This window comes from Phocoena sinus, chromosome 20, assembly GCF_008692025.1.
Source record: "Phocoena sinus isolate mPhoSin1 chromosome 20, mPhoSin1.pri, whole genome shotgun sequence".
In the NCBI taxonomy this organism is placed as follows: domain Eukaryota; kingdom Metazoa; phylum Chordata; class Mammalia; order Artiodactyla; family Phocoenidae; genus Phocoena; species Phocoena sinus.
In genome coordinates, this window is record NC_045782.1 from 13,156,884 (window position 1) to 13,182,885 (window position 26,002).

General features: G+C 54.1%; 2 protein-coding genes across 10 annotated transcripts in view; both read left to right on the forward strand.

Moving 5' to 3' along the window:
- The first annotated feature begins 243 nt into the window (after window positions 1–243).
- SCARF1 (scavenger receptor class F member 1) lies at window positions 244–10,720 on the forward strand. Of its 4 annotated transcripts, XM_032617414.1 has the most exons (11): window positions 244–1,124; window positions 1,391–1,452; window positions 1,700–1,801; window positions 2,846–3,371; window positions 4,628–4,846; window positions 5,260–5,388; window positions 6,185–6,288; window positions 6,766–6,886; window positions 8,387–8,511; window positions 8,603–8,749; window positions 9,420–10,720. In XM_032617414.1, the coding sequence occupies exons 1-11, from the start codon at window positions 907–909 to the stop codon at window positions 10,277–10,279; spliced, it is 2,613 nt and encodes an 870-aa protein (XP_032473305.1). In that variant the 5' UTR covers window positions 244–906; the 3' UTR covers window positions 10,280–10,720. The 4 variants fall into 4 exon arrangements, with proteins under 4 accessions (XP_032473305.1, XP_032473306.1, XP_032473307.1 ...); XM_032617415.1 differs by lacking the exon at window positions 5,260–5,388; XM_032617417.1 differs by lacking the exons at window positions 244–1,124; window positions 1,391–1,452 and adding an exon at window positions 2,003–2,126 and having other exon boundaries at window positions 1,703–1,801.
- Window positions 10,721–16,028: 5,308 nt separating this feature from the next.
- Window positions 16,029–26,002, forward strand: part of SLC43A2 (solute carrier family 43 member 2) — a 44,028-nt gene continuing 34,054 nt past the window's right edge. The window contains exons 1-2 of one of the 6 annotated variants that reach the window (XM_032615844.1): window positions 16,029–17,617; window positions 18,506–18,735. In XM_032615844.1, coding sequence (XP_032471735.1) covers window positions 18,576–18,735 — 160 coding nt within the window. In that variant the 5' untranslated portion in view covers window positions 16,029–17,617; window positions 18,506–18,575. Of the gene's footprint in view, window positions 17,618–17,686; window positions 18,226–18,505; window positions 18,736–19,180; window positions 19,373–19,511; window positions 19,534–26,002 lie in introns of those variants that run through there. The other 5 variants (XM_032615847.1, XM_032615846.1, XM_032615845.1 and 2 more) reach the window with 5 other exon arrangements.

The window sequence follows — 26,002 nt, forward strand, 5'->3', positions numbered from 1 at the left end:
CTTTTTACAGCACCCTCTGCCTTCGGCCCCTATCCTTGACCTCCCTGGCATCCAGGCTCACAGCACCTCTTGGCTCTCCCCCCAGCTTGGGCCTGTGGTGTCAGGGTGGAACAGAGGCCCCTGAGGCTGAGGCCAGCATTGCGGCTACCAGCGAGAATACGGAGAGGAGAGGAGGCTCCACAGCCACCCCCGTGGAGCCTGGGGGCAGCCTGACAGCCCCCAACTCCTGACCGGCCCTGCTCTGCTCTCGATGAGTATCTTCATGAGGGGTCTCAGCTGCCCCAGAGGCCTGCCTGACTCCGGAGTCTGTCTGGGGGTGGACGTGTGACCTCAAATGAGGACAGGGCTCCCTCCTTCCCCGCCCTCCCCAGGCTCTTTTCTAACCCTGGCCTGAGCCAGGGTGTGACGGGGAGCTCAACCTACCTTCCTTCCTGTATCTCTGTGCCAAGCCTCCAGGGCCAGATAAAAGTGCTGCTTCTGTGAGTTTCAGTTTCCCCATCCACGAAATGGAGAGTTGACTACCTCCCTCCCAGGTGTTTGTACGGATGGCCTAAGCTAATGTAATAAAGCAACTGCCCGTGATACCCAGAAACTGCTCCATGTCTGTCTGTCAGTGGTCTGCCCCTGCCCAGCTCTGCCAGGAAGTTCCCTTTGGTTGTCACTGCCTGGGGAGGCTTCTCCCAGCGTGGACCTCCACTGGGGAGTGTGACCTAGTGGGTATCCATGGCTCACCCCCTCGCCTATCCCAGTACCCGTAACTTACAGCCTCATCTTCCTGCCCCCCGACCAGACTGAGACCAGACCCTGAAGCCCCTGCTCAGCCCTCGCCATTGGCCTTCCTTTTCCTTTCTGTACGCTGGTGTCTGGTCCTCTCTGCGCCTGCCCAACTTCTCAGGGAGGTGCCTCATGGCAGCCCGCCCCTCCGGCCTGGTTTCCTCAGGAAAAACCTTGGGAGGAAGCAGGGAGGGGGTTGGGAGCTGTGGGGGCCAGACTAACCCAAGCCCTCCCACTGCACTGGCCGCCATGGGGCTGGGGCTCCTGTTCCTTCTGCTGCTGCTCTGGACTCGGGGGACCCAGGGGTCTGAGCTGGACCCCAATGGGCGTCACGTCTGCATGGCCAGCAGGTGGGTCTTCTGGGGGTTTGATGGGGGGGAGGAGGACATGAGGAAAGAGGGGCTAAAGCGAGAGGGGCTCGGGGACAGCCTAGTGGGTAGTGGGGGCAGATGGTGGGATGGCCAGGGACAGAGCGGGAAGGGGTCGGGGACACGGGGGCTGTGACCCTTGGCCAGGCCTGCCCGATGGGGCTGAGGCAGCATCCCATGTCTCAGGGAGACAGTGATCCACCTGCGGAGCCAGGCTGCCCCCTGGCTGACCCCTCTCTGCCCCACAGCCCCTCTGCTGAGCTCCATTGCTGCCCAGGCTGGAGGCAGAATGATCGAGAATGCACCACCCGTGAGTAGCCAGGATGCACCCCCCACCGGAGGAGAAGGGAGGACAGAGCCCAGTGACCCTTCCTTCCTACCCTCCTGGGGTCTGTTTGCCCTCCTGAGCCCTAGAGCTAGGGTCCATGCCGTGACCCAACCCCCCAGCCCTGGGGAAACAGCTCTTGAGGGGGACAGGCCACCGGGAGTCAGTGAAAGGAGCAGAGTGTCCCCTGGCCGCACCCCAGTCCTTCCAACCTGGGTGGGGTGTTTTTCAGCCATCTGCGAGGGGCTGGACGTCTGCCGGGAAGACGAGGTATGTGTGAAACCAGGCCTCTGTCGATGCAAACCTGGATTCTTCGGGGCCCGGTGCAACTCGCGTGAGTCCTGAGTCTCTCCTGAAGGATGAGGTTGCCGGTCAGGACTGGGGGAGAGGGGAGGCAAAGCTTGTAGGAATGTAATCTTAGAACAGCAGGGCCAGAATCCCCCCCCAAGCTTCGCTGAGGAGACTGAGGTCGAGACAGGAAGTGACGCACTCTAAGGGGATGTCCTGAGTCATCTGGTTTTTATCCCACCCACAGAGCCCTCCCACAGGTTCAGTTCTGGGCCATTCATCTTCCCTTTCAACTTCCGGAAAGATGCTGTGGATCCCCGTTAACTGCAGAATGGATGCATTCTTGGTCTCCCCGTATGCGCGTGTGGAGGGTGACTGGAATGTCCTTCCTCTCTGGCAGAAAGTGGGGCATGGGAGAGGGGTTGGTGGGCAGTTTAGCCAGAGGGCAGCCTGGCTAGGAGTCAGGGTTGAGAGGAGACACTGGGGGGAATGTGGCTTCTTCTTCGACCCGGATGGGCAGCATCCAGGCGGGGGAAGACACAGGGGAACCCAATGAAGGGGAGGAGGGGCATAAATGAAGGCACACCCACTTCTGGGTGACTCTGGGCAAGGCCCTTTGCCACTCGTGATCTTTTTCTTTTTTAATTTTTTTGCGGTACGCGGGCCCCTCACTGCTGTGGCCTCTCCCGTTGCGGAGCACAGGCTCCGGACGCGCAGGCTCAGCGGCCAGTGCTCACGGGCCTAGCCGCTCCGCGGCATGTGGGGTCTTCCCGGACCGGGGCGAGAACCCGTGTCCCCTGCATCGGCAGGCGGACTTTCAACCACTGCGCCACCAGGGAAGCCCATCCACTCGTGATCTTTAAGTGTGTTCTGGAATGTGGAAGTGGGAGGCTGGGCCAGTGGTAAGGATTTGTGTAGTTCAGAGTCTGGGGCAGGAAGCAAGCTGTGCCCCAGGAGGACAGGCTGTCCCCGGCTCTTAGAGGGCGGGCCCGGCTCCCCACCTCTTCCTTGTGGAAGGGGGCGCAGGGCGAGGATCCGTAGCGCCTGACCCTGAGCCCGTTGACCCCCTTCCCTTCCCCCCACCCCGCAGGCTGCCCGGGCCAGGACTGGGGCCCCGACTGCCGGGAGAGCTGCGCCTGCCACCCGCACGGCCAGTGCGAGCCGGCCACGGGCGTGTGCCACTGCCAATCCGACCGCTGGGGCGACCGCTGCGAGTTCCCGTGCGCCTGCGGCCCCCACGGGCGTTGCAACCCCGAGACCGGCGCGTGCCGCTGCGAGCCCGGCTGGTGGTCGCCCACGTGCCGCCGCCCGTGCCAGTGCAACCCGGCGGCGGCGCGCTGCGATCAGGCCACCGGCTCCTGCCTGTGCGAGCCGGGCTGGTGGGGCCGCCGCTGCAGCTTCCGCTGCGCCTGCCACGGCTCGCCGTGCGCGCAGGAGTCGGGCCGCTGCGCCTGCCGGCCCGGCTGGTGGGGCCCCGAGTGCCGGCAGCCTTGCGAGTGCGTGCGCGGCCGCTGCAGCGCCGCCTCCGGCCTGTGCACATGCCCGCCCGGCTTCCGCGGCGCGCGCTGCGAGCTGCCCTGCCCCGCAGGCCGCTACGGGCTTCAGTGCCGCGACAGGTGAGCCGGGGCAACGGGGGATGCGGGAGAGAAGGGAGGGAGGAGGACGTGAGAAGGAAGAGGAGAGAACGGGAGGGAAAGGGGATGAGCCAGGGGCGCAGGGAGAATGTTGCGCAGAAACAGACAAGGATGGGATGAAAGGGGAAAAAGAGTCCCTCGACGCCCTAAAGTCCAGCCTCGCCCACCACTTTCATCCGCTTACTGTTAAACAAAATACTACTACTAGCAAGCCGTAGAAACAGATAAAGAATCGACATTGTGGCAAAAGGATTGCAAGGTCCCTCTGAAACTCAATGGCTTTCAAACTTTGACCAGTTCCACCCACAGTAAGAAATGTTTTACCTCCCATTCATATATAATATATGATGCGATATATATTAACTGAAGTAAAAACTTAACCAGACAACACACATATGTACACCGAAATGTTTTCTATTCTCTCTCTCTCTCTCTCTCTCTTTCTTTCAATACTGGTCAGGATCTGCTAAATTGATTTTATGAACTCCCTTCCTCACCCTACTAATGAGTCTGATCCAAGCACGTGATCCCAGATAATTAAGTCTCTGGAGGGAAAAACTTCAAGTAAGGATCAATGAGATATTAAGATAAGATAAACCTTATTGGAAAAGTTGCTAAAAGAGTAGATCCTAAGTGTTCTCATCACAAGGAAAAAAACCTTTTTTTTCATTTTTTGGTATCCATATGAGATGATGGATGTTAACTAAACTTTTAGTGGTAATCATGTCACAGTGTATATGTGAGGAGGTCATTATGCTGCCCACTTGAAACTTATACAATGCTGGATGTCAATTATAACTCAATAAAACTGGAAAAAATGTAAGATAAAATTCTAGTGGTGAAAACAGACATTTTATGCGTTTTCATAATGCATAAAATGGCATAGAAGATACACTACTGAAAACTGCTCACGCCAGACCTCCGAGATGGCATGGGTGGAATGGGGGAAGGGGAAAAGGGGAGGAGGGGAACCCTGGGCAGAAGGGAAGCAGAGGTTGAGGTCGTAACTTGGCTTCCCTGGCTGGGCTGGGAGCTCCTGGTGACTCTGGGACTCAGGGAAGGATGGGGCTCAGAACCAGGGGTTAGGAAAAGGCTGGAATCCTACTAGAGCCCACAGAGATAGTCTGCCCAGCCTCTTTGTTGTACAACACGGGGCAGCTGAGGCTCGAACCTGCCTGAGTGGCCCAGCTGGCACCGGGAGGCTCTCCTAGTGTTGCATGCACTCTTTCTCTTCCCAGCTGTGGCCACTGCAAGCAGAATGAGCCATGTTCTGCAGACACAGGTAGCTGCGAGTCCTGCGAGCCCGGCTGGAATGGGACTCAGTGCCACGAGCCCTGCCCTCCTGGCACCTTTGGCGAGAACTGCAGGCAGCAGTGCCCCCACTGCCGGCTTGGGGAGGCCTGCCAGCCAGACACCGGGCACTGTCGACATTGTGACCCTGGCTGGCTGGGGCCCAGGTGAGGGGGCCAGCCTGCTCAGGGTGAGGGTATACCTTCCTTCTAGATCCTCACCGCAGCGGCTCCCTCAGGGAGAGTGGCCTCCTCCCGCAACGCATACATTCACACAGCCCTGGGGGCCCGCCTCCTGGGGAAGACTGAGGTGCGAGAGATGGGTGCTAATGGGGCCCTGGGCACAGTTTTCCTCCAGCTCCCTCACCACTCAGGCTTCCCGCCCTCTTCTCGTCCAGGGATCTGTAGTCTGTCACCTACTGGGTCTGGCCTCAAATTCAAGGCCCTGTTTGCACCTGAGCTTCACTGCTGAAAAGTAGACAACTGGGTCTCTGAATCTACAAGTGTGGGCAGATGGGTGAGGCCCCTCTGTGGGGTCCAGGCCTGCCCTGCTCCCCATTCTGAGTCTTGCCTCACCTCAGGTGTGAAGACCCCTGCCCGATTGGCACCTTTGGGGAGGGTTGTGGCTCTACCTGCCCCACCTGTGTCTGGGGGGCCTGCGATGCTGTGACTGGGGAGTGTGTCTGCAACGCCGGCTACTGGGGGCCCAGGTGAGGACTGGGGCCCTGGAAGGAGGCAGGGGCCTAGGTCGGGCCTCTGTGCAATCTGCTTCCCAAACTTCCCTTCCTGGGCTTCTCCATCTCCCAGATTCCCACCCAGCATCCTCATAACTAAGAAGTTATTCCTCTTGTTGTGGGGCCTGCATCTTCCAAAGGAGGGTCAGAGTGATGCTTAATCTAAAAGGCCTGGCTCCTGAACTAGAAGTTACTTAGGAGGAGGGCGCCAAACCCCACTGTTGTTTCCCTAAGGTCTTCAGGTGGCAAAAACATAATCAGTGTCACTATCTCCAATGTCAGGTTTTTCCCACCTATAGGATAGAATGTAGTATCAACTGGAAGAGACCTCATTTTATAGAGGAGAGGACCGAGGCCCAGAGAGTTAGGGGCAGGGCTGGGGATGGCTCAGACCTCCAAACCCTGAGGAAGTGTCTCTGGATTCCATTGGCGTCTTGCTTATTTCACACTGGTGCCAGGTGGGCAAGGGATGAGGCTCATGAGAGGTGGGCCCTGACTGAGGCTTACACCCTGGGGGGCCTGGGAGCCAGGGGGCAGTTTGTGGGTGGTCTCTCTGGAAGATGGGCTTGGGGGCTAAGGGATTCTTCCAAACACTGCTAGGGGTGCTTAGAATGTGGCTGAGAGGTCAGGGGAATCCGCGTGGACATCATCCAGGGAAGTCTGTATGGCAGGGGGTGGGAAGCAGTACCCAGAAATTTACCCTCCCCTGTGCCCTGCCCACCTCCACGCCTTCTCACCCAGCCTTCAGCCTGTCTCTCCTGTCACCCCAAAGCTGCAACGCTTCGTGCCCATCTGGCTTCCACGGAAACAACTGCTCTGTTCCCTGCGAATGTCCAGAGGGAAGCTGCCACCCTATCTCTGGGGCCTGCCAGCTGGGTAAGGTGGAAAGAAGGGCACAGGGAGAAGTAACCGGGGAAAGAGTGGCCCTTTACGTGGGCTCCGGGGCCTCATTACTTGCCAGAGAGGCTGGGTTCTCTTTACTTGAAATCTGTATGGGTGCTTTGGGGCCCCCTGAAGATGTGACAGAGCCTCTGTCCCCTGGGAAACCAGGCTAGCACCCAGGAAATGAGCGGACAGGGCCGGACACTGGGATGTCTCATCAGGCCCGAGAACTGAGGGCAAGAGTTTGCGGAAGAGGCCGTGGACCATCGGGAGAGGACCAGTGGGGAGGCTGCCTGGAGGAGGCGGCCTCCAGGCTGAGCAGAGTCTACATCTCTTAGAAGAGCGGGAGGGGCCCACAGGTGGAAGGTTCCCAGGATCTCCCCAGAGTAGGCAGTTCAGAGCTAGAGATGAGACGTGATGTATGGGAGACAACATGGCCCTGAAGAGTCGCCCGTCCCTGGCTCTCCCTAGGATCTCATGGTCAGGATGCCGCCCTCCTTGCGGGCATTCTTGTGCCTCTGCTGCTTCTCCTCCTGGCCATCGCCTGCTGTGCTTGCTGCTGCTGGGCTGCCCGGTTGGATCCCAAGGACAGGTGAACCCTGGCCCCTTCCTTCCCGATTCCACAGCTCAGGCCATGGGTGGAAGCAAGGTGGCATCTGGTTTCCTTTCAGGGGTGGGGATGGGCTGGCCTTGTCACACACGTAGGTCAGAGGTAACGAGGTAGCTGGCAGTGGCTGTGGCCTGGAGACACCAGGTCAGCCATCTGCCCTCCTCAGAAGCCTTCAGTGGGGGAGGTTCTGAGTCACGCGTGAGCAGGGGGCCCCGGGCACCAGGATGGCAGAAGGCAGAAGCAACGGGACAGCTCTGGGCAGGGAGGGGAAGAGACCAGGCCTCAGAAGGGAGAGTGCCATAAAAGCCCGAGCAGTGGTTTAGCAGAGAATGTGGCTTTTCGAGAAAAGGAGAGGCGAGGAGGGACTTGAGCTTGCAGGCTGCTGTGGGGAAGCGGGGAATATTCCTTGCACAGAGCTTTGTTCCTTTACAAAATCTCTTCATACTTCTCAGCACCTTGGAGGCTCACAGCAGCATGGAGGTTTGGAGCGGGGCACGTGGGGCAGGAGGATTAGCATTCTCAATTCCCAGGAGGACAAGGTGACCCAGCTAGTCACTGGCACACGCAGAGCCCGTGGCCGGTTCTCTGGACTCTTGGTTTTGTCCTGTGCGCTCGTATTAGTTCACGCACTACCCTTTGATCATGTCCCCCTCTGTGCTGTGGGGCATCCTCAGACCAGCAGACCCAGTAGCCTCCCCGCAACGCCGGGGCATAGAGCCTGGAGGTGGGGAGAAGCCCCTCACAGGAAGACCAGGACATGTGCACAGACTGTCTGAGGAATGGTAATGACTGAAGCTGTCACTTCCAGCTTCAGGGCGGGGACAAGAGTGGGCTTCCTGGAGGTGGTGTCACTTCCAGAAAGATAGGTGAGCTGGGCTCAGCTGGGATGATAATAACACACTGCTGCATTTTGGGGCAGCCCCACCAGGTAGCTGGTGCTGTGCTGGGTCCTGAAAGAAGTTCTGATAGAGGGCTTCCCTGGTGGCGCAGTGGTTGAGAGTCCGCCTGCCGATGCAGGGGACACGGGTTCGTGCCCCAGTCCGGGAAAATCCCACATGCCGCAGAGCGGCTGGGCCCGTGAGCCATGGCCGCTGAGCCTGAACGTCTAGAGCCTGTGCTCCGCAACAGGAGAAGCCACCACAGTGAGAGGCCCGCATACCGTAAAAAAAAAAAAAAAAAAAAGAAGTTCTGATAGATAGCAGTTGTCCCCATTTTACGGATGAGGAAGCTGAGGCCCAGAGAGGCAAAGTGTGAGCCACAGTTGCTGCCTCGTGACTCTGGAGCCACGCTGCCCTCTGCGACAGGCCCAGATCTCAGGGTCAGTAGTTTGGACTTTACTCTGTAGTCACAGAGAGTCAGTGAAGTAGACACAGTCACTCTGTCACACGAATCCCAGGACCAGAATTGTCCTGGCCCTTTTCTGCTGCCCCCGTCCCGCCCCAACCGGGGTCTCCCTCACTGACGACTCTCCCGTGCCCTCAGGCCAGCGAGAGATGGAACCGCTATGTCCAGGATGAAGCTGCAGGTCTGGGGGGCACTGACCTCCAGCCTGGGCTCTGCACTGCCCTGCGGTTCCCTCAGCAGCCACAAGCTTCCCTGGGTGACAGGTAAGTGGGTGCTGAGGGTCAGGGGCTGCAAGGGGACAGGGCTTCCCCTGGGGCTCTGCGCCTGACCTAGAGCCTCCCCCTGCCGCCTCAGTCTCGCACCATGATCCGGAGATCCCCTTCAACCATAGCTTCATCGAACCGCCCTCGGCTGGCTGGGCCTCAGACGACTCCTTCTCTACTGATCCCGAGTCTGGAGAAGAGGATGAGGATCCTGCCTACTGCGTGCCACCCCAAGAAGGTAGCCCCCAAACAGCCCACTCAGCCCCTGAGCAGCCCTGCTTATCACAGCCTCTCCTTTATTCCTTCAACAAACGTGTATCAAGCTCCCGTTCCATGCCCTTCACAGTTCCTGGCAGTGGGATGCAGTAAAGAACAAGATAGATTCCTGTCCTCCCCAAGCCTGCAGTCTGGTGGGCAGTAATCAGACACATGTGGGACAGAGTGATACATGCTTTCATGGGGGACATGCAGGTCGGGGCTCGGAATCCAGCCACGTCAGGGATGACTGGAGTCAGGGAAGATGTCTCGGTGTTGGTGGTATTGGAGTTGAGCCTGGCAGAATCAGTAGGAATTAGCCCTGGGAAAGTTAGGGAGAGTTGGGAATGATGTTTCAGGAAGAGCGAACAGTATACCCAGAGGCCCAGAGGTAAGAGGGACATGGCCATGTGGCGCTGAGGGAGTTTTAGCATGGTTAGGGTGTGACATTAGTGCAAAGTAGGGTGGGTGGTGAGAAAAGAGGGTAGAAGCAGTAGCTCCTGCCTGAATAGGCCCTTCCCCTGCCTCTCTGCATCCTCACCCTCTCCCTTGCCCCATTTGAGGGGCCTCCCAGAAGATGCTGAGCTGGGTAAGCAGGATGGATTGGGGTAGCCAGCCCAGGTTTGGCCAAGCTCTTCTGTCTCCTTTGCCAGGGATGGTCCCTGTGGCCCAAGCAGAGTCACCAGAGGCCAGCCTGACCGGAGGTCCCTTCCCTCCCCCCGAGGATGCCTCCACGCCGTTTGCCATCCCGCGCACTTCCAGCCTAGCTCGGGCCAAGCGGCCATCGGTCTCCTTTGCTGAAGGCACCAAGTTTGCACCACAGAGTTGCCGAGGCTCCGGGGAGCTCTCCAGCCCTCTCCGTAAGCCCAAGAGGCTCTCCCGGGGGGGCCAGCCAGGTCCTGAAAGCCAGGAGGCCGAGGAGTCCACAGGCCCAGAGCAAGCAGAAATGAACGGGGCCCCTTCTGGTGCCACCAGCCCCAGGGATTCAGCCACCGGCCGCCACCGGCTCCCGCTCAGTGGCCGGACGGTGGCTGAACGCGTGGAAGCCATTGAGGGCAGTGTCCAGGAGAGTGCGGGCTCTGTGACCACAATCTACATGCTGGCAGGGACACCCCGGGGATCTGAGGGCCCCGTCCGGTCTGTCCTCCGCCGTTTTGGTAGCTTCCAGAAAGGCCAGGCAGAGCCTAAGGTCAAGAGTGCCATCCCCAAGCCTCCACGCCGGGCCCTGAGTCGGAACAAGGGCAGCCCCGGGCTGGCCTCTGGCTCTGCCGATCAGAGCTCCAGCTCAGCCCCAAGTGAGGAGCTGACTGGGGCCTTGGAGTCTGCAGGGACTGGGCCAGAGGAAGTGGCCAGGGGGCTAGGGGATGGCATCAAGAGCTCAGGGAGGGGCCAGGAGCTGGTCCCTGAGGGTGGTCCCCTAGAACAGGATCCCCAGAAGCTGGCTGACGAGGAAGGGCAGGAGGAGCCCCAGTATGAGAATGTCGTACTCATCTCTGGGCCACCAGAGCCCTGAGGACCTTGAATTTCGTGAGTGGGAAGACTGGATGGTGCTTAGGCATCCGAACTGCCCCGAATTCGATGGTGTTTTGTGCTGGGAAAAGATCCCAGGGCCAGGAAAGACACGCTGGAGCCCCTGCACTTCCACCGGGACATGTCAGAGCTGGAGGCCAGTTGGCTCTGGCCCTGGCCATGCTCTGGGAGTGGGTCTGGAAGGCCTGGGCAGAGACCCCACAGGATGGGGTCAGGAAGGGGAAAGAGATGGCTGCAGGGACTTTTTCTCTGTTGTCCTGTACTCTGTTTGCCCCCAAAGGCTATTCTTTCCTTCATTTGCAAAACATTTTTCTGAAATGGGAAACTACCTAAATGTTTGATGCTGAAAGATTAATTAAAGAGCTATTCCTTATGAAAGGTTCCTAAACAACCATAATAAATCAGGTTGTGTAAGAATATTTAATATGGGAGCATGTTCACACTATCCTGCTACGTGTAAAAAGTAAGTTTTCTTTTTACAAATTTCATTCCTTTTGGTCTCAGAATACGTTTAGAATTCTTCCATTTGGTGTTTATTTTGTGACTCTTTTACAGACTTTTTTAAAAAAGATGTATGTGCATAAAAAAGATTTGAAGGGGCTTCCCTGGTGGCGCAGTGGTTGAGAGTCCGCCTGCAGATGCAGGGGGCACGGGTTCGTGCCCCGGTCCGGGAAGATGCCACATGCCGTAGAGCGGCTGGGCCCGTGAGCCATGGCCGCTGAGCCTGCGCGTCCGGAGCCTGTGCTCCGCAACGGGAGAGGCCACAGCAGTGAGAGGCCTGCATACCGCAAAAAAAAATTAAAACAAAAAAAGATTTGAGGGAAAGGCACCAAATGGCATTTTTCTCTGGGAGATGAGATTGTGGTAGATATTTATTTTCTTCTTAAATTTTTGCATAATTTGCAAATTTTCTACAGTGAACGTTCTTTTTACCTTTCTCACTGGGTTGAATATTTAAAATTATAATAGGCAATATTCTTCGTTAAAAATAAAAAGTACTAACATTATAGACATGTCTAGAGTAAAAATGAGATTTCTCTTCTCCCCAGAGGATTCTGGGGGATGAGGGAGGGGCCAGACTTAATTTTCACGGAGTGCCTGTTGGTCTAGTTCTGAATACTTTCCTCACATACTTGTATTAGCCAGTCAGGAAATAAAGAGCAAGTCCCTCCGTCCCAGTGTGCAGAGAATCTCATGAACAGGTTAGATGCTTCCTTTCAAATGTTTTTCTGTGCGCATGAAAATAAAACAACATACTGTTCTGCAATTTGCTTTTTTACTTAACAATATAACCTGGCTATCTTTTGATGTCAGTAAATATAAAGCTACCTCTTTTTATAAAAAATGGCTGCATGGGATTCCATCATGTGGAAATAACACAGGTTATTTAAACCATCCCCTGCCTATGGGGATGTGGGTTGTTTCTAATTGTTTTGATACAATAAATGATGCAGTGGACAACTCGGTCTACATTTCCTTTTGCATCAGTGCTAGGTTTTCTGTAGAAGAGCTTCCTGGAGGTGGAATTGCTGGGTTATGGGGTAAGAAAATTAAACATTTGAGTATTTACTCCAATTGGCCCTCCAGAAAAAGTTGAATGGCTTTGTGTTCTCATAAATTATGTTGGCATCTATTCCCCGCACCCAATCTGATAGGTTAAAAGTGATATCTCATTATTTTAGCACGCACAAAAAATAACTAAAGTAATAACATTTTTAATTATTAAAAAGTTAAACTCTTTGTACAGATAAAAGTTTTGGGTTTTGTTTTTTGGCCGTGCCAAGCAGCTTATGGGATCTTAGTTCCCTGACCAGGGGTTGAACCTGGGCCCTCAGCAGTGAGAGCGCAGAGTCCTAACCACTGGACAGTCAGGGAATGCCCCAGATAAAAGTTTTTTGTTTGTGGGGTTTCTGTTGTTGTTAAGTATCTTCTTTTTTATATATATATAATGTTAATTTTTTTCTTTTTTTTATTATTTTTGGCTGCGTTGGGTCTTCATTGCTGTGTGTGGGCTTTCTCTAGTTGGGGTGAACTGGAGCTACTCTTCCTTGTGGTGTGCAGGTTTCTCATTGTGGTGGCTTCTCTTGTGGAGCACGGGCTCTAGGCACGTGGGCTTCAGTAGTTGCAGCATGCGGGCTCAGTAGTTGCAACACGTGGGCTCAGTAGTTGTGGCACATGGGCTTAGTTGCTCCGTGACATGTGGGATCTTCCCAGCCCGGGGATCGAATGTGCGTCCCCTGCATTGGTAGGCAGATTCTCAACCACTGCGCCACCAGGGAATGCCTGTTTGTGTTTTTTAACTATCAAAAATGGTATCATTCGTGTACCCAATGTTCACAGCAGCACTATTTACAATAGCCAGGACATGGAAGCAACATCAGTATCCATCAATAGATGAATGGATAAAGAAGGTGTGGCCTAGGACTTCAGGTTCGAGCCCTGGTCCGGGAAGATCCCAAATGCCATGGAGCACCTAAGCCCATGAGCCACAGTTACTGAGCCAGCACTCTAGAGCCTGTGAGCCACAATTACTGAGCCCACGTGCCACAACTACTGAAGCCCGTGCGCCTAGAGCCTGTGCTCTACAACAAGAGAAGCCACCGCAATGAGAAGCCCACGCACTGCAACGAAGAGTTGCCCCCTCTCACAGCACCTAGAGAAAGCCTGCACACAGCAAGGAAGACCCAACCCAGCCATAAATAAATAAATAAATAAATTTATTTTAAAAAAAGAAGACGTGGTCTATATACAATGGAATATTACTCAGCCATAAGAAAGAATGAAATATTGCCATTTGCAGCAAAATGGATGGACCTAGAGATTATCATAGTAATTGAAGTAAGTCAGACAAAGAAAAATATCAAATGCGATCACTTACATGTGGAATCTAAAAAAAAATACAAATGAACTTATCTACAAAAGAGAAATAGACTCACAGACATAAAGACAAGATTAAGGTTACCAAAGGGGAGGGAGGGAGGGATAAATTAGGAGTATGGGATTAATATATATACACTACTATATATAAAATAGATAAACAACAAGGTCCTACTGAATAACACAGGGAACTATATTCAATATCTTGTAATACACTGTAGTGAAAAAGAATCTGAAAAAGAATACATATATATATTGGGAATTTTCTGGCGGTCCACTGGTTACGGCTCCACGCTTCTACTGCTGGGGACAAGGGGTTCAATCCCTAGTCAGGGAACTAAGAACCCACATGCTGTGCTGCACAGCCAAAAAAAAGAATATATATATATATATATATATATATATATATATATAATTGAATCACTAAAAAAAGTGAAAAAAATAAGATCATTAAAATGTGAATTCTATGATTATTCTAAGACTGAGCTTCTTTTCATATCTTTAAAGTTATTCGTATTTTTCCTATAGATTATTTGGTTATATTCTTTCCCCAATTTTCTTTTTGTTTTTTTCTAAATTAATTAATTTATTTTTGGCTGCATTGGGTCTTCGTTGCTGTGCACGGGCTTTCTCTAGTTGCGGCAAGCGGGGGCTACTCTTTGTTGCGGTACACGGGCTTCTCATCGCAGTGGCTTCTCGTTGCAGAGCACGGGCTCTAGGCGTGCAGGCTTCAGTAGTTGTGGCATGCAGGCTCGGTAGTTGTGGCTCGCGGGTTCTAGAGTGCAGGCTCAGTAGTTGTGGTGCACGGGCTTAGTTGCTCCACAGCATGTGGGATCTTCCTGGACCAGGGCTCGAACCCGTGTCCCCTGCATTGCAGGTAGATTCTTAATCACTGCACCACCAGGGAAGCCCTTTCCCCGATTTTCAATTGAGGTGTTCATTTTTTTCTCATTGATTTATAAGTGCCTTTATATCAAGGATGTTCTTTTTTATTTTTATTTAATTTTTTAAATTGGGATACAGTTGTTTTACAATGTTGTGTTAGTTTCTACTGTACAGTGAAGTGGAGTTCCCTGTGTGCTATACAGCAGGCAGGTTCTCATTAGTTATCTATTTTATATATATTAGTGTATATATGTCAATCCCAGTCTCCCAATTCATCCCACCCCCACTTCCCCACTTGGTGTCTATACGTTTGTTCTCTACATCTGCGTTTCTATTTCTGCTCAAGGATATTAATTCTTCGCCCAGTTTGTAATTGGTCTTTAATGCTGTTTATAGTTTCTTTCTTCTTTTTCTCCATAGAAATTAAAAGTTTAAATTTAGACAAGTCTTTTTGTTTTTGACTTCTGGGTTTAATGTCACGCATAATGGAAAGATGGAAAGGCTTTCTCTACCTTAAAATCAGTGAAATAATCTTCTACATTTTCTTTTAGTACTTTAGTGGTTTTATTTCTTTATGAATTTTTAATTGAAGTATAGTTGATGTACAATATAGTGATTCACAATTCTTAAAGGTTATGCTCCATTTATAGTTATTATAAAATATTGGCTACATTCCCTGTGTTGAGCAACATATCCTTGTAGCTTATTTTATACATAATAATTTATTTCTTTATGATTTGCCAGCAGTGCTGGTGTGTTGCCTTTAACACTGCTGACAAAAAGACTGAAAAAAACCCCAAACCCAGAGAATTCCCTGGTGGTCCAGTAGTTAGGACTTTGCACTTTCACTGTCCTGGCCCGGGTTCAATCCCTGGTTGGGGAAATAAGATCCCACAAACCACAAGGCTCGGCCAGAACAAACAAACAAACAAAAACCCAGAATTTCATTCAAATTAGACTTGGATTCAAATCTCAGTTCTGACATACTTGTTTTGTGACTTTGGAAATGTTACTTAAAACTTGTTTTTTCATCTGAAAAATGCAGATATGGCTATATCCCAGGTTATAGTAGGGATTAAATGACAAAGTATGTAAAGCACCTAGTAAATTTTTGACTCTCAATAAAGGTTCATTATTATTGGCATTACATCGTTCTCCCAGCTTTGAGTCCTTTGTCCCTAGAAGCTGACACCTTTCTCCTCTTCATTTATTCATGTTTTCATTCAACAAACTCATATTGTACATCTGCTTTGTGCTTTCTTCTGTATTAAGGGCTGGTTAATACAGAATACAATATAATACAATACAAAGCTGAATAAGACACAGTTCGTGCCTCCAAAGAGTTCATAGTCAATGGGAAAAGGGAGAGACAAACAGATGAACAGATTGTAAAACAAAGCAATCAGTGGACAAAGATAATGGAGAATATCGTGAGTAGTAGTTAGGGAAGGCTTCCTGGAGGAGGTGCTGTTCCAGAAGGGAGTACGTTTGAGGGTCAGAGGTGAAAGAACAGCACCTGCAGAACTACAAGCAATTCCATGTGACTGGAACATCTTAAGTCAGCCAGGGTGGGGGAGGAGCCTGTGTAGGTCAGGTTGGAGAACTTGAACTTTATCCTGCAGGACAAATGGTAAAGAGTTTCTGAAGCATTTTAGCAGAGGTCAGATTTACATAGCTCACTGGGATGGAGTGCGGTGGAGAGATGGATTTGAGTGGCTGAGATTGGAACCTGGATGAACAGCAGTTGCAGTCATAGACATACATGGGCAAATTAGATAAGCACTTAGGAGATACGGATTGTCTGGGTGGGGTGGGGGTGGGAGGGAGAGGGAGAATAACAGCAGGTACCCAACAAATATTTGTTGAAAAGGTGGTTCACGGTATCTGACTTCAGTAGGTAGTGATGCTATTATCTGAAAAAGGATGGGAGGAACAGTTTTGGGGGGTGGGGGTGGAGAAAGTGAACTATTTCAGAGATGTGTTTGAAACAGTTTAGAAATGTGTATGGAACAACTGCCTGGAGACAGCCCTCAGGCAGGCGGCTCTAGGAGGGAGGGAGGGAAAGATTGAAGTTAGTCAAGAGACAGTTACAACCCTGTGAGCGGGTGAGTTGAACGGGATAGGTAACCAGCCAGGATCCCCCAAGCCCACAATGTCAGGCGTGGTCTGAGCAAGGTTGCCAACGGTGGGTTCACGGCGGCAGGGGGCGCACTCGGACTCAGGGACGTGGAGCAGGAGGCTGCTGGGTCTCCCACAGCCCTGGGATGACAAGGCCAGCTCCCAGAGCATGTCAGAGAGACCAAGCTGAATCTGCGGGAGACCGAAGGCCTTCCGAAGTTGTTGGCCTAGTGCCTCCGATGGGGGAGATCCTCCAAATGGAGCTGAACCTCCAGGGCCTAGGTTCCATCCCCCTGCCCTGGCAGTTCCTCGGGGCATGTCCAGGTCGCTGATCAGAGCAGGAGGCTGGAGCCCTCCCGACCACGCGCACTTTCCGGGAGACCTGACTTGTGCTTTGCAGTTTGGCGCTGCCCACCGCGTCAACCTGCAGGGAGAGCCCTAACCTGAAGGAGATGTCAGGGAATGGGGAGTAAGGGGGTGGAGGTGGTGCCGGGCAGTGGGAATGGGGTGGTCAACTCCAGCAGGGAGTACCAAGATGACCGGTCTGGGTGAAGGTCCCCGAGGGGACCAAGGAGAGCGGGAACGGGGTGGGGTCGGGGGGTCAGAGTCTGGATGCGGCACCCAAGGAAACAACGTTCTAGGAGGCAGATAAGCCCCAAACTCCCACGTGGGGATCCCCGAGGGACACCTTCTAGGGACCGGGCAGATGGCACCCAGAAATGGGGTCGATGAATCAGGAGAGCAGGGAAGAGGCACACCATGCCTGGATAGAGAGAGGTCAGGGGATCCAGAATGCGCAGACAGCGCCTGGATGAGGGTTACTAGGGGCAGGAGAGCCAGGATTCAGGACACAAAGCCCAAGACAGACAGGATGGCAGCGTTGCGTGGGGAGGCAATGGAAGTGGCGGGAGCGGGACGACTCATGCGGCGCCAGAGCATCGGGCGTGGTGCCCAAGGCACAGGAGAAGTTGGGGAAGACGAAGCGGGCCGGAGGAGAGCGGAGTGCGGGAGCTAAGCTAGGTGAGCGAGGCGGACCGGCGTGCAACTAGGGGAAGTCCGAGGGAGCCGGAACGCCGAGCAGGGGACCCAATCCAGAGACAGGGCTTCGGGGCGAGGCTCTGGAGAGGCGATGGGGCAATGCCTCTGGGGGTTCCCGGCCCGGCTGTGACTCCAGCTTAAAGTACCAGACCAAAAACACCGCCCAACGCAGGTCCCGGTGCACCCCCAGCTCCCTTGTTTGTCTCCTAGTCCGGCCGGAACCGGCTTCTGCTCGCAGCGGGGCGGGCGGGTAGCTGCTGATTGGATAAAGCCTGTTTCCAGCCCCCACTCAGCCAATCAGCGTGTGGCAGTGTTTTCATCTTGGGGTCGGAATAAAAGGGCTGGAATAAAAGGGGGGCAGAAAAGGCGCCGGCCGGGCCCGATACACACCAGTAAGAACCGGGTGAGCTGGATCCGGGGGACCTGGGCCCCGGGCTTGGGTGCTGGGGGGCAGAAGGCGCACGAATAAGGGCGTAGGTTGAAGATGTAAAGAAGAGAGGAAAGGAGAAAGGAGAGAGACTGAATGGATGAGGAGCCTCCAGGAAAGAGTTGACGAATCGAGGAGGGAGCTGGGGGATGGAGGGACGGGGGTCCACTTCCATGGAAACGAGCTAATTGCCGAGGAAACGGTCCCGGATCGGGGTCGCGCGAGAGACTCGCGCCGCCGGTTTGAACCGGCTTCTCCTCTCCCATGCGGGGCTCGCGTGGCCGCAGCGCCTAGCGACCTAGACAGCCGCCAATGGCGCGGCAGTTCCTGTGCCGTCAGGCCAATGAGCGGGCCGTGGGCGGGCCGTTCTGGAACTCCGTGCGCTGATCTTGTGGTTCAGGGAGCCCCGTCTGGGAGAGGGTCTCCAGAGCCGGCGGGCGGGCGCCAGTGAGGGCCCTAGGGAGTGGCAGCCCTCAGGTATGCACCTGCCCAGGTATCCGGACCTCAGGCTGCCTCCCTTGCCAACCCCCAGGCTGTGTCAATCCTTCTGGGAGCCAGGACTAAGTCCACGTCCCTGAGCAGACGTTAGTCCCTTCGTGTTTCCATGCCTCAGTTTCCCTCCGAGTGAGCCGAGGGAGAAGTCACCCTGTCTGGCCGGGGCGGCTCTCCTGGAGCTGCGGGCTGGCGGCCGAGCCAGCGGCGGAGAGGGTGGCCCAGAGTACGGGCAGGGCTGGGGCTTCCTTGCTGCGCGCACTTGCCTCCCGGGCCGCAGAGGGGTGACAAGCTCCACGCGCTGCGGCAGCGGCCCGGGTTGGCCGACCCGGCTGCATAGTGCCGGGCGCTGACGCCGAGGTCTGTGCGCAGGCGGCTGCAGAGCCGGAGCCCGAGCCGGAGCCGGGCCGCCGCGCCTCGCCTCGCCTCGCCTCGCCTCGCCATGGCGCCCACCCTGGCCACTGCCCATCGGCGCCGCTGGTGGATGGCCTGCACGGCCGTGCTGGAAAACCTCCTCTTCTCGGCAGTCCTCCTGGGCTGGGGCTCGCTGCTCATCATGCTCAAGTCGGAGGGTTTTTACTCCTACCTGTGTACTGAGCCAGGTGAGCCGGGTGTTCGAACTCGGGGTGGTTCCTGGAGTGGGGGCTTTGGGAGGGGGGGGATGGCGGTGTAGACCCAGCCAGCAAGACCGCCTCACTGCGCAGCACCTCCTAGTTAGCAAAAGGCCCATTTGATCCTCACCCAGCTCACACACACCCACAGTGTGTGCTGGGTACACATCACTGTCCCTGTTTTGTGGCTGAAGAAACTGAGTCTCAGATCTTCTGACTTGTCTGAGGCCGCACAGCTGTAGACTGTAATAGATCCAGAATCCCTAAGTCCAGGGTGTTCTTTCCACCACCTGGGAACATGACTGGACTCCTTTCCTCCCAGTGCCTGGCACATCACTTGCTTTGCAGTAAACATGTTGCTCTCTGACTGTAAGAAAGAGGAACTCCTGACTCAGTAGCTGGGGTGCAGCAGGAGAGAGGAAGTGGCTTGGCCTCCAGCCGGTGGAAGGTTCATCTAGAATCTAGATGTTTTTCTGTCAGGCCATCATGGAGTCTCTAAAAGGCTTTTCGGATACAATTTCTTGTCTATTTTTGCTGCTTTATGATTTTCCAAAGGACATTTCCTCCCACAGGCTGTGAGAACATCTCAGTGGCCTTCTACCCCCATGGGGGTGGGGGGAGGAGAGAGGTAAGGAGGATATTTATGGAAAGGACACTAGGTCTGTCCTCTCCCTTTGCTACACACTGGTGTTGCTGAATGAAGGCTGAGGATGCTTGTCTACAAGAAATCTAACCCCCACCCCTATGTTCACACCCGATGACCTTGTGAAAGGATTCTGAATGCTGAAGGTCAGTGGGGTTCAGCCAATCAGTGGGACCCAAGTGCCTCTCACCCACTACCCTGCTGCCCACCTTCCTAGGCAACCTTGATAGGAAATGTTTTCCTCTGCTCTCTGTCCCCATCAGTGACTACCTAAGGGTTGAACTCAGTAATGTCTCTCCCCAGTACTTTTGTCAGCAGCCCCTGCCCAAGTTCCTTTGGATGGAAATAGCCCATATCTGACTCCCTGAATCACACCACTGGCATGCGTTTTTTAAAATTTTTTTTTAATTAATTAATTTATTTTTGGCTGCATTGGGTCTTCATTGCTGCGTGCGGCTTTCTCTAGTTGCGGCGCGCGGAGGCTACTCTTCCTTGTGGTGCGGGCTTCTCATTGCGGTGGCTTCTCTTGTTGTGGAGCACGGGCTCTAGGCACATGGGCTTCAGTAGTTGTGGCATGCGGGCTCAGTAGTTGTGGCTCACAGGCTCTAGAGCACAGGCTCAGTAGTTGTGGCACAAGGGCTTTGTTGCTCCGCAGCATGTGGGATCTTCCCGGACCAGGGCTCGAACCCGTGTCCCCTGCATTGGCAGGTGGATTCTTAACCAGTGCACCGCCAGGGAAGCCCAGCATGCCTTTTTTTTTCTCTAGAGTTCTAACTTTGAGGGAAGAGAAAGCTTTGGACCAGCTCATGCTGCCTGTCAGCCTGTGTAGAACCCTCCCTGGTCTCCTACTCTGATCTTCCTAGGAGATTCCTGAGCGTTCCAAGTCACTAGGGAAGCTTCAGCTGGGAGAGGTTAAGGACAGGAGAAAGGGAGGGGATGCTGAGCCTGCCTGAGGGCAGAGAGTGTATCATTTATAACCTTTAGCCTTTAGCCACTCAGAAATATTTCCTAATAACCTTAGGGTTCTTGGCAGACCTTTCCCCACATCAGCAAGAAATCTCGGGAGATGGGAGAGTCACTCAGACCTTGTTCCTTAAACAAGCTTTCTGCTTTGCTCGAGAGATGTTAGGAGATTAATGACTCAGGAAGGGAACAGATTGGAGTGTTAGGGGCCTCCTCTCCCTCCCTCTCTCCTCTCCTTGTAGTTCATCGCCCTTCCTGCTTGCCTCTGATGGATTCTTTCAGGCTGCACAGAGGGGTTAAAAAACAGAAGGAAGCATCACCCCCAGATGAAGTTTTTAGCATCTCATCCAGACTGGAGGACTATTGTAGTCAATTTTTTTTTTTTTTTTTGGACCTACTGTGGTATCAGAAGGTCCGATTCTAGTGTTTTTTCCCCCACATTGTCCACTGATTTAATTTATTTTATGGTCTTGGCAGCGCTGGGGCTGGTCACTTCATTCCTGCCTCAGCCTTGGCTTCTTCCTTCTTTGAAGTGGGAGGAGTCCCGGAGATTGTGCCGACGTAGTGCTGAGTTGGTGTTTAAGCCCTTGAGAGGCTTGCCTGGTCCCTCCTGTAAACCAAAGTGAAGGTGAAGGGTCAGGATTGTGGGTTGAACATCAACTTCTTATCCCGTGCCTTTGTTCCTGCCTCTGATTTTGGTTTTTCTGACTATCTGGCAAACCCGCTGACCCAGCATCCGTGGCGGGCAGGCCTGCTGATTCCACACAGCTTATCTCTCTGGCCTCCTTGCTCCTTGTTTCTTGGAGTTGGAGTAACCTGTTGCCTTTTGGGGCCAGGAGTCCCTGTGTCTTGCCTGGCTGGGTGTGCCCGGAGGATTTAGGATCAAGATTTCTGCTTAGGCCTAATATTTTCATGCTTAGGGGACGGCTGAAGTGCAGAGAAGCGGTTAGGCCATTTATTACCTTTATTGACTTCAGCTTGTGAAAAGCTGACCAGTCTACAGCTGACTGAAATGCAAATTTGTCAGCTTTTTGTTGCTTTTAGGACTGACGCTTTGGTTTGTTCTCGAAAGAAAATTTGCCTGAACCTGTTGAAAGGTTCTCAGAACTCTTTCTCGGGACTCCAGCCAGAATCCAGCGACAGACACGGTGTCCGGTTCCAGCATGTCGAGGTGGGAGACAGAAAGAAAGAGCTGGGTTTTCCATTTCCCCTCAGCTCTTTATCCCTGTCTCCCGGACAGTCAGGATGGATGACTGGGGCTGGGGACCTGGGCCTGGCACTTGGCTTTGCCTCCCCACTCCCCGCTGGAATGGACAGGAGACCGACTGGGTTCCCAGCCCCGGCATTTCCAGAACTGTGTCCTTTTGGCCGCCGGATGGCCGCTGTCACCACCCACACCCAAACTCTTTCTTCATTTCCTCTGTCAACCGGTGGCCCACTTCAACAGGGTCAGCTCAGGGGCCTGGTGCTACCTGTGGATGTTTAATCTCCTCTTTCATCTGACCTATACGTTCAGTAAACATTTTCTGAGGGGCTCTGCTGGGTGCAGAGCAATCCGGGCCCTCAGGGCGTCTGTAGTCTGCCAGCATCTAAGAGTCATCACACATAGGCCTACATGCTTCCAAGTGGTGGTCCGACCCCAGCAGAGAGCAGGGTGCTGGGGTGAGAGCCACCGTGGGGATCTGGTTCAACTTGGTTGGGGGGGGCTCTGTGATATTTAGGCAGAAGCGTGGAGGGCCACAGGGGTGACTCAGGAGAGGAGCGGGCAGTGAGCCTCCGGGGTAAGCTGTGTTTTGAACGAGAGGAGAGAAGTGACAGGCGGGCAGGAGATTACTGGAGATCTGGGAAGGGGCCAGGGCCTGCAGGCCCCTGGGGAGACTGGATTTTATTCTCAAGGCAGGAAGAAGCCCCTGAGGCAGAAGAGATGGTCAGATTCACCTGTTAGCCTCTCATGAATTGTTGAGGGCTTGCCACACGCCAGGTGCTGGGTTGGGTGGGCGTCCTGAAGGGGGGAGACATGGCCTCTGCCCGAGGAAGCCACGGTCCAGCCCAGCCATGGATCCCAAGGCAGACCCCAGTTCTGTGCTCTTGACTACCACAGTTATTCTGCTTGTGGTGGCTGGGGGGTGGCACCCCTCACTGAAACAAAGCAGGAAGCTGGCCCCCAGGACCCTGAGAGAGCAGGGTCAGGCCTGGTCCCCACCAGGCCGGACCGAGGCTGCAGATGTGGACAGGAGATGGTCCGTGCCACTTGACGGCCCTCCCTTTTTATGGTCTCCTCCCACCCTCAAAGGCCACTGGTGGTAGCTTTTGAAAACCCATCGTTTCACATTGTGTGTGTGGTGTGTGTGTGGCCACGCCGCGTGGCATATGCGGGATCTTAGTTCCCTGACCGGGGATCGAACCCATGCCTCCTGCAGTGGAAGCTTGGGGAGTATTAACCACTGGACCACCAGGGAAGTCCTTTCACTTTTTTGCTGCGAATAGGACTGTTTTCACTCTCTCCCCCCAGTTTATTTTGGATTTCTTTTTTTTAACTCGGTACTTGGGGATCCAGGTTGGGCCCTCCAGCCTCAGGACGTGTCACAAAGGAGCTGGTGCCCTTGGCCCTCCCCACCCACCCTGCCTGCCTCCTTTCCATGACCTAATTTCCCTCTTCCACATCTGCTGGCCCTCCCTGGCTTCTTGGTGTCCCATTAAGGTCCTGTCCAGCTTGGTTGGCTTTCAGGGACCTCGTGGGAGCATCTTGGGGGCAGTCCCATTCTCATTAGGTGACATTAAGGGCCACCTGGCATTGCCCCGACACTGATAGCCTTGTGCGTCTTTCTTCCCTCAGCATCTTCTCTCTGAAATGCCTCTAACCCAGGTGGTACAGCGTCAGCACAGCCTGAAAGTTAAAAGCAGGAGCTTTGAGGTCTGACCACCTGGATTCAAGTCCAGCTTCCCCATATACTGTCTATGAGACCTCGGGGAAACACTCATCTGCTCTGACACTCCTGGTATCTGGATGTGGCACATGGGGTGAGGGTGGGATGGCGCTCGGTGACCCAGGAACCACTAGTGCAGAGCACAGTGGCCAGCGCACGCCAGCACTCTGCGGTCACAACGTGGGGGCTGGGCCCTGGCCTACCCGGCATGGTCCTCTGACTGTGTCCTGCCTCGGTTTGCTGTGTCTGAGGCTGACCTCTTACCTACATACCCCCTGCCAGACTGAGATGCTGCTTCCTGTTGCCGGATAGACTAAGGATTTGAGAGAGACAGGAGATCCTGGGGCAGAGACCACAGCAGGGCGTCCAGAGGCCTGCGCTCTGGGGGTTGGGGGCGCAGCTCGGGTTTGCAGAGGCCTCCAACCCGGTGCCCCTTGCTCCCTTGAGCATCGTACGGTCAGCTCTTCTGGGTTGTTTCCCTGGGGTCAGGGGAGCCCCCTCCTTGATCCAGGGAGGTTAGGGGAGCCTCAGGGGGACCACAGCACCCTCTTTTCTCCCTTGCTTTCTCTGTAAGGATTTCGTGTGTGAGTTCTGTGAGTGGGGCCGAACAGGGCAGGCATTGTTCTCTCTTCCCTGCCCCGGGTCTCCTCCTAAGCAGCCTTACGCCTGTTCTCTGCACACTCTGGACACGCCAGTTCCTTGCCTGTCTTCTTGGTTCACCTTCCCTGGCTGGGCTGGGCCGGAACGGGCCACTCTGGCCGCACCTGTAATAAGCCGGTGCAGGTGAGGTACAGAGCAGCCTGGACCGGGGTGAGGCCTGAGGTCTAGGCTGGGAGCAGAGGGGCACCCCGGGGGCTTGGCACTTCCTGTGTGCTTATCTGTTTGGGTCTGTCTGGCCCACAGTGGCCCAGGTGGGAGCAGAGCTGACAGAAGCAGCCTGGGTGTGACTGTGTTTGGGCATTTGCTGGATCTGTGATAATTCGTGTGGGCTGTTTACTGCCAACAAAGCTTCAGGCTCACAGAAGGTTTGGTTCCCTCTGGGGCGAGGGGCACTCTCGCACTGCTCCCTGGGCCGATGAGAGGCCACCCGGGCGCCTCCACCCCCAGCTCATTTGTTGCTGGACATCACTGCCGGGAGCTAGGAGGGCAGAGGGCCAGGTGGCCCCGTTGGCAGGGATTTAAGAGAAGGTTGGTGGCCAAAAGTGTAAGGTCCCTGCTTCTGTTATAGCGGCTCTAGGATGAAAGATGGGAGAGACAGATTCCCTTCCCTCCACTCTAACTTCTCTCCCCCTGAGCCCCCCTGTCTAGTTACAGGGTGACCAGATCTCTAAACAATTCAAGATGTTTTCATCCCCATCTTCACTTAGAGCAAATCAGGGAGTCTGCCTTGCATATGTACGTTGCCTTGGGATTTCATCTTCTCTCTCTCTCGGGGAGTACGGTCATGGATTTAGGTCCAGCTGTGGTTCCTCTCTGGGGCAGCTGGGAGCAGAACACCCTGTGCCTTTCCTCAGATCCCGTGCTGCCTCGCTTCCTCTGCTCTCCATCCGATCATGGCTCCCTGCTTGTAGCAGCAGATCCCACAGCACTCCCAGCCCGGAGTGATTTCGCATCCTCTAGCGCTCTCACAAGCCAGCGATCCCAGACCTGGGGGTGCCCCCTTCCCCCCCCATCCACTCTGTCGCACCTCTTTTGTTTGTTTGCACCTGCACACCAACCTGGAGGTGGCCGTTGCTTTGCGGACACCCTGTCCTCCCGCTTTACATTCCAGTTCCTGTTGCTGCTGGCAGAGCTGACACCCGAAACCAGTGCCAACCTGTGAAGCAGCTCTGCTTTTCCAGAAGCGGCCTCGCTGTGTTCAAGCAGCTCAGGCCTGCTGGCTAAGGCAGTGTGTGTGACGGTTCTGAGCTGGATCCTAATGGGCTCAGATGACCCTGTTTGTCATGTGTTTTGGCTGCCAGCACGGTGGGGCATCTTTTGGAAAGCTGAGAGAAAGTGGTGGGGGGCGCTGAGAGTCTGGCTTGTTAGGTTTTATGTCTTTGGCTTCAGGAGGTTAACATTGGGGCTATAATCTCCTTCGATCCCCTCTGTCTTCAGGTTGGTTCCATGTGTCCTGTTTCATTTCTTCTCTCTTGATCCTTTTGGCCAATGTGATCTGATGCCACTGTTTTCATTCATTCAGTAAACAACTGCTGTGTACCAGGACCAAGGGGAGGTGCTGGAGACACAGGTGACTAGAACACAGTCCCTGTCCTTTAGGGCCCCCAGCCCAGTGGGAGACTAGATATGAATTCATGCTGTGGATGAATGGTCAGTTACAGAACTCTGCTCCCAGTTAGTAGTGTGTCCAGCTGTGCTGCCAGCCATTACCCCCATTCCGAGCCAACGAGAGGAGTAGTAATAGTAGTAATGACAACTTTTAGCTATTGTTTATTGAGCATTTTCTATGCCTATGTGAGCTCTAGAATGTTATCTGGATTTCTCTTTTATCTTCCTCAAAACTCTAGAAAGGTAGATGATTTTTTTATATTCTGCCCATTTTACGGATAAAGAAACTGAGGTAGAGACGAAATCACTTCTCCAAGGTTATACAGATAGGAAGTGGAGGAACCAAAATTGGAACCCAGAGGCCAGGTCCCTGCACCCCACCCTCAACGTGCCCCCTGCAGGGCCTGTTGGTCAGAGGCTGGCATATAGCATGATTCACCCAAGGTGCATCTTTTCC